The sequence below is a fragment of the Cariama cristata genome, unplaced genomic scaffold (genome assembly GCF_000690535.1).
Source record: "Cariama cristata isolate BGI_N322 unplaced genomic scaffold, ASM69053v1 scaffold21095, whole genome shotgun sequence".
NCBI lineage: Eukaryota > Metazoa > Chordata > Aves > Cariamiformes > Cariamidae > Cariama > Cariama cristata.
Window position 1 is genome coordinate 23,789 of NW_009616077.1, and position 7,426 is coordinate 31,214.

At 55.6% G+C, this 7,426-nt stretch overlaps 1 protein-coding gene across 1 annotated transcript in view; it reads left to right on the forward strand.

Moving 5' to 3' along the window:
• The window catches only part of KCNH6 (potassium voltage-gated channel, subfamily H (eag-related), member 6), a 29,666-nt gene extending 23,780 nt beyond the window's left edge, over nucleotides 1-5,886 (forward strand). Inside the window, exons 9-15 of the mRNA XM_009700063.1 lie at nucleotides 746-998; nucleotides 1,454-1,647; nucleotides 2,575-2,674; nucleotides 2,952-3,239; nucleotides 3,702-3,882; nucleotides 5,025-5,223; nucleotides 5,599-5,886. Of these exons, the coding sequence (XP_009698365.1) occupies nucleotides 746-998; nucleotides 1,454-1,647; nucleotides 2,575-2,674; nucleotides 2,952-3,239; nucleotides 3,702-3,882; nucleotides 5,025-5,223; nucleotides 5,599-5,886 (1,503 nt within the window). The remainder of the gene's footprint in view (nucleotides 1-745; nucleotides 999-1,453; nucleotides 1,648-2,574; nucleotides 2,675-2,951; nucleotides 3,240-3,701; nucleotides 3,883-5,024; nucleotides 5,224-5,598) is intronic.
• Nucleotides 5,887-7,426: the final 1,540 nt, after the last annotated feature.

The following is a 7,426-nucleotide window of genomic DNA, read 5'->3' on the forward strand; positions in this document are numbered from 1 at the left end:
CTAATCAGTCGTCCCACAGCCCGATCAATTCATCCGCCCCTGATTTCCCAGTAGGGAAACTAAGGCACTACCACTCGCCTGTGAGATCGTGATGGAGCCAGGAATGAGCCGTGTTTACCAGCCCCAGCCTGCTTGTCCCAGATTTGGCCACCAGCAAGACGTGAGCAGAGAGGAGAGCAAGGGGGGACCCCGGGGCCTTATGCTGCTCTCCAAAAAACCACCCAAACCCAGGTGGATTTTACCGTGGCACCATGAGTCATTGGTGGCAGCAGCTTTCTCCATATTGCGAGTTTTACCTTGATTTCACCTTCAGATTTAGCTTTTGTTCAACGTGAGGTATTTGCCATGGGTATATTTAGCTGTTGCTGCACACAACTGGCCCGTGCTGCTTCTTGGCGTTCAGGCAGGTGCTGTTTAATTAGGACAGCACCTCATTACCAGTTTGTGCTCTCATTCAGCCAAGATTAGTGGGCGTAAAGATGAAAAGGGGGATATGCCACCAGTGGGTATAAATAGATGGATCTGGTTATTATTATTTATTGCTTGGGAGTGCTCTCATCCCCGGCCACGTGCAGTACAAGCCAGGGAAGATCAGAAGATGTCCCCAACTTTGGCTTTCTGGGCTCGGGGGCTCCCTATTTGGCCCCACTGTGTCACGCTGCATGTCCCACAGCCTCCTGGGGCTGCCACAGAGGTCCTTCCCGGGGACAGTGGCATGATGGCATCTCTCCCTCACTCTTTGCAGGTGCTGAAGGGCTTCCCCGACTGCCTGCAGGCAGACATCTGCCTCCACCTCAACCGCACGCTGCTCCAGAACTGCAAGGCTTTCCGAGGAGCCAGCAAAGGCTGCCTGCGTGCCCTGGCCATGAAGTTCAAGACAACTCATGCACCGCCCGGAGACACCCTGGTGCACTATGGAGATGTCCTCACCACGCTCTACTTCATCTCACGAGGCTCCATCGAGATCCTCCGGGAAGACATTGTGGTGGCCATCTTAGGTGGAAAAGTCTTCTCTTCTGGAAGGGCAAGGGGTGATGGGTGACGGGCAAAGGGTGATGGGCAATGAGCAGTGGACAAAGGGTGGCAGGTGAGGGGCGAAGGACTTCTCCATGTCCTGGAGAAGGGAAGGCTGTTCCTCAACATCTGGCTGGTCACCACACCACTGGACAAGGAATGGAGGAACCCCAGTAGATGTCAGGGAGAGGCCACAAAGGAGTGAGGAGAGCAAGGCATGGCTCAGCAGTCCCCAGCCATCACTGATGACCCACTGCCCTGGCTTGGTCTCCCCATCAATGTTGGCTTTCACAGTGTAATCCCCAGCCTCCACAATCAGGGTTGGGGTTGCTGGACATCCCCTTGTTCATGAGCCCCAAAGTGAGGTCTGCTGGTCCAGTACATCTGGAGCTGGAGTGGGTGCCCACCTCCCCCCTAACTGAGTTGTCTCTTGGCATAGGGAAGAATGACATCTTTGGGGAGCCCATCAGCCTCTACGCCCGCCCAGGGAAGTCCAACGCTGACGTGAGGGCCCTGACCTACTGTGACTTACACAAGATCCAGCGGGAGGACTTGCTCGAGGTCTTGGACATGTACCCAGCCTTCTCTGATAACTTCTGGAGCAACTTAGAGATCACCTTCAATCTGCGAGATGTGAGTGCCAGGGCTGTTCCAGGGAGGGATGTGGTCAATGCCTTAAATTTGGCACGTGGGAGGGCTGAAGCAAGGATGTCAACAGGTGTTCTTCACTCAGTTTGGTGGTGGATTGGCCAACAGCCACATTTCCCAAGGCACGCTCCCTGGGGTTATGATTTCCCCCACAGCCCAGAGCCCAGCAGGCACGTGCATACTGCACGTTCCTGAGCTCTTCGGAAAAGTTGGCCCCACAAGCCAGTAGTACATTGCTGTGCAGCACTTGTAAATCACCTCCAGAACTGCTCCTCCTAGGCAAGTGGGTCACACATGTTTTGAGGCTGCTGAAGTAAGAAATATTCTCATGCTTCATTGAGTTGGGTACCAGCGTCCTCTGAAAATTCCTTTTGAAATAATCAGGTTTGTAATCCGTGAAAGGCTTGGAGCATTTTTGTCATTGCTGTTTGACTCTTAAACTTTATGACTGGACTTTGTTCTTTCCTGGCATTTTTTTCAGAGACACTTGCCTGGTAAGACAGAAAAGAAAGTCAAATTCCCTCTATGTCCCACCCCAGGATGTCCTACCCAACCTCAGGGTACTCCTTCCCTCCCCATGGCCCTGACACCCTCAACTCGGTCTCAGAGCAACAAGGCCAGCCTTTAGGATCCCTTCAGCTCTGCAACCAGTCCAGGAGTCACTAGGTGGGACAGGGCAGTGATGGAGAGCCAGGGGTAGCTGGAGACCAGCCCTAGGAGGATGCTGAATGAGCTGTAGCCCCCAGGGCCATGGCACCCACGAATGAGACGTGGCACCTATGGATGGGCCGTGGCATCCATGGATGGGCCTTGGTACCCATGGATGAGACATGGCACACATGGATGGGTGGTGGTACTCATGGATGGAACATGGCACCCTTTCCCTGGTGACCAGCCCCTCTCATCCCTCAGGCAGACAGTGTTCCCCGCTCACCACTCAGCGAGGAGTACGACTGCACCTACCGGCGGGCACGCCGACGCAAGCACTCCCTTTGCCAGCCCAACAAGCCTGGTGAGTCCCACAGCATCAGCAGAGCTGGGCTTGCAGGGCTGGGGAGCGGGATCATCATGTAATTACTGCCCTGGCAGGCGCCCCAAGGCAGAGGCAGCTGTCTGTGCCTCCATTCCTGCAGACCAGCCTGTATGTCCCCACCCCGGGGGTACCCACGCTGCCTTCCCTCCCTCCCTCTCCATAGGATGCCCCAGCCCTACAAGCACCCTAGAGGGGATGGAGGCTGATTTTGCCATGCGTGTTACTCCCCAAATTAACCTGTTGTGCTGCCCCACAGACCCAGACACGGGCATCTCTGATGCAGAGCAGTATCACACCTACTCAGAGCTCACCAACCCGCAGGACCCGCTGAGTAAGGACCGGTGGGACGACCTGGGCAGCAGCACCACTCCCTGCTCCCAGACCAGTGACGATGAGGCCAAGACTGGCAGCCCTGCGAAAGCTGAGCCCTTCCCCACATCCAAAAAGGATGACTTTGCTCTGCCCACGCTCAGCCTCATCACTACCAGCGCTGGCGGCACAGAGGTCGGCAGGCAGGCGGCGGAGAGCAGCCAGTCCTACGCAGGTACCCACATCTGCAGCCAAAGCTGGCAGGAAGGTGGTGAGAGATGCTGGGCATAGTGGCCTTGTCTTGGGGCAGAGCCAAGCAACTCATGCAGATTTGAGGGGAGCCATGCTTGTGGCCAAAGATCTTTGCTGCCTTTTGTTCCCAGTAGTATCTGCTCTATCCCTCCCATGCCCTGCAGTTTCTCCAGGGAGAAACAGGTCCCCAGGTCCCCAGGGACCCCTTTGGGGCTACCTCAAGGGGCCAAATGCTATGTGCCTTCCATAGGCGTGTTGGGTGCCAGTGTGATGAACTGTCCTTGAGCACCTTGGGTGCCAAGGTGACGGACTCTCCCTGAGCACCGTGTATGTCAGGGTGATGGCTCTCCATGAACGTGTCGGGTGATGGACTCTGGAACACCTCCATGCCAGTGGAGCTGGAGGATGCAAGACAGAAGTGCTGAGATGTCTCCTCTCCTTCCAGCCACCCCCCTGGACATCCCCAACATGTTTACTTTCTGGGAGGACCGAAGGCCAAACCACCACCCGGAGCCTTTGCAACACATCTCCTTGGTACACAGCTCGCGGGACATCCCCCTGCACAGCGACTACAGACCGGGGCAGATCGAGTCCAGGCTGGAGCTCCTGCAGGCCCAGCTCAGCAGGTGGGCAGGTCCCTGGGGCACAGGGTTGGAGAGCACCCAGGGGGGCTCTGGCCCATCAGCTTCTCCTGCTCACTAGGGCTGGCCGCAGTGGGCTCTGTGCGCAGCAGATGCCACCTCCTGACCCCCTGGGACACTGCATTCCTTGGGGAGGTGGTGGGAGCTCTTTGCAAATGCAGCTGTTTCTCAAACTGTAAGTCCTGGCCCTGGCTGCAGCCCAGCACCTCGTCTGCTGCTGTGCCACCACCCCTGGGATCTGCCGCTTCCGAATTCGATGCAATCGCAGACATGAAACCACCCACAGGCTCATGACCTGAGCCCTTGGCAAGCCTCCTCTTCCTGTTGCAAAGAGCTGCAAGCAACCTCGTGCTCGAGCAAATGAGCCTCATGCACGTCGTTGCCCTCTAAATAAGAAAAAAAAACACATGATTTTTGAATGAGAAGGAAGAGCCCACACCGGAGGTGCAGGTTTAAAGGCCGCAGGCAGCACCCCCATGAGCAGCTGCCTCTCCCGCCCACGGCTGCTGCCCATGTTAAGCTCCCTTCACCGCAGTGCCCACACACGTATTTCGGTGTCTTGCCAATGTGCCGTCCCCAGCACCAGATTTACCCACTCCGTAAATGCTGCCCAGACCGTTGTCTGCAAGGGGGGCTGTGCCCGCTCCTGCCGGAGCTGCCTGTTTCGGTCAAGGACAAGGCAGAAGGAGGAGACTTATTCTGCTTTTCCATTTCCTTCTATTCCTCAGTTAAAAATGGTTGGCACCAACCTGCTTTGCTCCCATCTGTCAGCACAGGCAGCTGGCCTGGAGAATTGATCCAGATTAAAACTAACCATTGCAATTTTTTCCCCCCTCCGGGGTAGTTTTAGCTTTGTTCAGTTCCCTGCTCCAGATCTGCTCCACAAAAGATTGGGCAGAGGGTGATTGAGTATGGCAGGAGAGAGACAACAGGATTGATCTCTCTATGGCCGTGCTGCTTTGAAGCTCTCTAAAAACCTCACCAAGCAGCACCAGGCAAAGCGTCATCACCCTCAGGCAGCTGAATCGGCACCTCCTCCCCAGTGCCTCCGCTGCCCAGCTGTGGGTCTGGCTCTCGTGGGATGCAGTGGGATGCACTGTGCTAACACCGGGCTGCTCTGTCCCCAGGCTGGAGTCCAGGATGTCGTCAGATATTAATATAATCCTCCAGCTCCTGCAGCGCCAGCTGTCCCAAGTGCCACCAGCATACAGCCCCATCTCGCCATCCTCCCACAACCTGGCCATGTACGGCATCCTCCCGCGGAGCCTGGAGCCGCTCACCCCTTGCGCACCCCTGGAAGATGAGGAGACAGCGACGCCGGAGCAGGTAAGGCACCAGCCGAGCTTCCTTCTGCCCCAAGCAGACAGGTCCTGGGGAGCCAGCAGTTCCCTCTAGCCTCCCTTCAGGCAAAGCACAGCCAAACGCTTGCAGGTCCAGGCAAAGCCCAGGGGTCTTGAAATGGGAGTAGATCTACCTTGAGATGCTTCCGCCCAGTGCATTGCTGATTTTGGGGCACAGCCTGCCATCTCCAGCACTACCACATTGCCCCATCAGTAGGGAGGGGAGGGGGTTCCTCTGCTCTGAGGCTTCCTCAGGCAAAAAATAACATTTTGCAGCTTGGAGCCTCATGGGGTGAGCAGAGACTGTGGTTACTTTGGTTTGCTTTTGCCGTAACCAACCTGGTTCCTCCTTTCCCACCAGAGCCCAAGCTACACGGAGGTAGAAAAGTTCCACTTGAAATCCAGGGACTCCTTGTCAAGTGGGATGCACCTCGCTGTAGCATCTGATGAAACCATGACGGTCTACTCCGAGCAGGAGCACCATTCCCCACCTCTCCCGAACCCAGAGCCTCCCCACCAAAGGGCACCAAATACCCAGGGACTCTTCCGGGGCTCTCGTTTCCCTTCCCTCCCTGAGCACTTGGAGACATCTTCCGAGCACCAGGACATTCAGAGACACCTCTCCGACCCAGTGCTTCCTGGAAGTTAGAGATGTGGAGGCTGCGAAGCAAGTCAAGAGGAACCTCAACTGCGAGCTTGGTCAGTTGATGTTGATTTTGACTGCAAGGGTAAGACAGAGGACAATGCCATTGGCTCAGGGGTATAATTTGTAGCTGTCTTCTGCCACCGTGAAAGGAAGCGTAGAGTGGCTGGCTTCCAAGGTCAACGTTTTCCAGCGGTTCCCATAGCATAGATTTCATTTGCACATTATAGTGAACCCAGAGCAGTTCTTTCTTACAGCCAACAACAAGCTGGCTAGGACAAACGGTACCCACCGCCTCTTCCTTGCCGAGGCTTCCTCTCAAGAACGGTGCAAGCCAGGTGAGCCACAGCAACCGGAGGAGAGCAAATCCATGGCTCTTAGCTGCAAGGCCACTTTGCTGTCAGCTCTTTGGAGCAGGGACCATTGTGTTGGTACTGGGCTTAGCCCAGTGGAGCCTGTGGGCATTACAGAAAGGGTAGTCACCAGAGGAGGAGGAGGAGGAGATCTCCACAGTGCGGTACTGGGGGGAGCTGCAGGTGGGAAGCCCAGGACAAGGACAGAGGACAGAAGCTATCCTTGTCCTACTTGACTGCCACTGAGAAACTAAGGGCCAACAGCCCCTGCCACTTCAGCATGCTTCAGCACGAGTCCTAGGGCACTGACTTCTCCGGCAAGGCTGATCGCACCTTGCAAACCCCAACACGCATCTCACAGCTCCCCAGATAAACCCACCTGGTCACCGGCCTGGGCATAAAGCACAAAACTCAAAAGCACAATCCCAGAAAGCCGAAAAGCCCCAGACACCTCATTTCCAGCCCTTCCTCCCAGCTTCTCTCTTTTGATAAAGGTTTGATAGATGCTTCCTCCTCCCCAGCCCTTTCCCCAGCAGACTCCCGCAGCATCCCCCGTAGGAGAAGCCCACTTAGCACTGCCGCCTTGCTGTTCGGTTAGATGCTGTGACAGTCCTAGGCCGCCTGCTCAAGTAATGTATCAAGCTCCCTTTGAGAGTAGTAAAACTGTGAGCATCTCTTTCTCTGGAGTTTTAGTGTACACTTTGCTAATAAAGATGTTTTGGGCACCTAAAGTGGATTATAGCTGTGTTTGTTGGGAGCATCGGTGAATTCATCCCTGGCAGTAGAAAGCACAGGGGCTAATCTGCAAAGACCTCTAAAAAGGCTGTGGTCAAACCCCAGTTGCCTCACGCAGGGAGTGTGGGGCTAGTGGAGCCTATGTGAAGGTCTTACAGGTCAAGGATGAGGCCTGAGGGGGGGCTTTGCTGAGCAATTGCTTCCCGGTAGGATGCAGTTCAGGCTCAGCAGCAATTTGCAAAAGCTATTCTACAAGACCAGCCTGCTGCTGTTCTCCTGTGCGTGAGAAATGACCTCGCAAACACACCTCAGGCAAAGATTACATCAAGAGTCCTTGCAGCGAGCGGGACTTCAGATGAGCACAGCGATACCTAAGCCCATCCTACATCCCTTGCTGAAGGGGACACGGCTCCTGTCCAAATGGGACTGCTCCTTCAGGAGGGCTGGACCCAGGACCA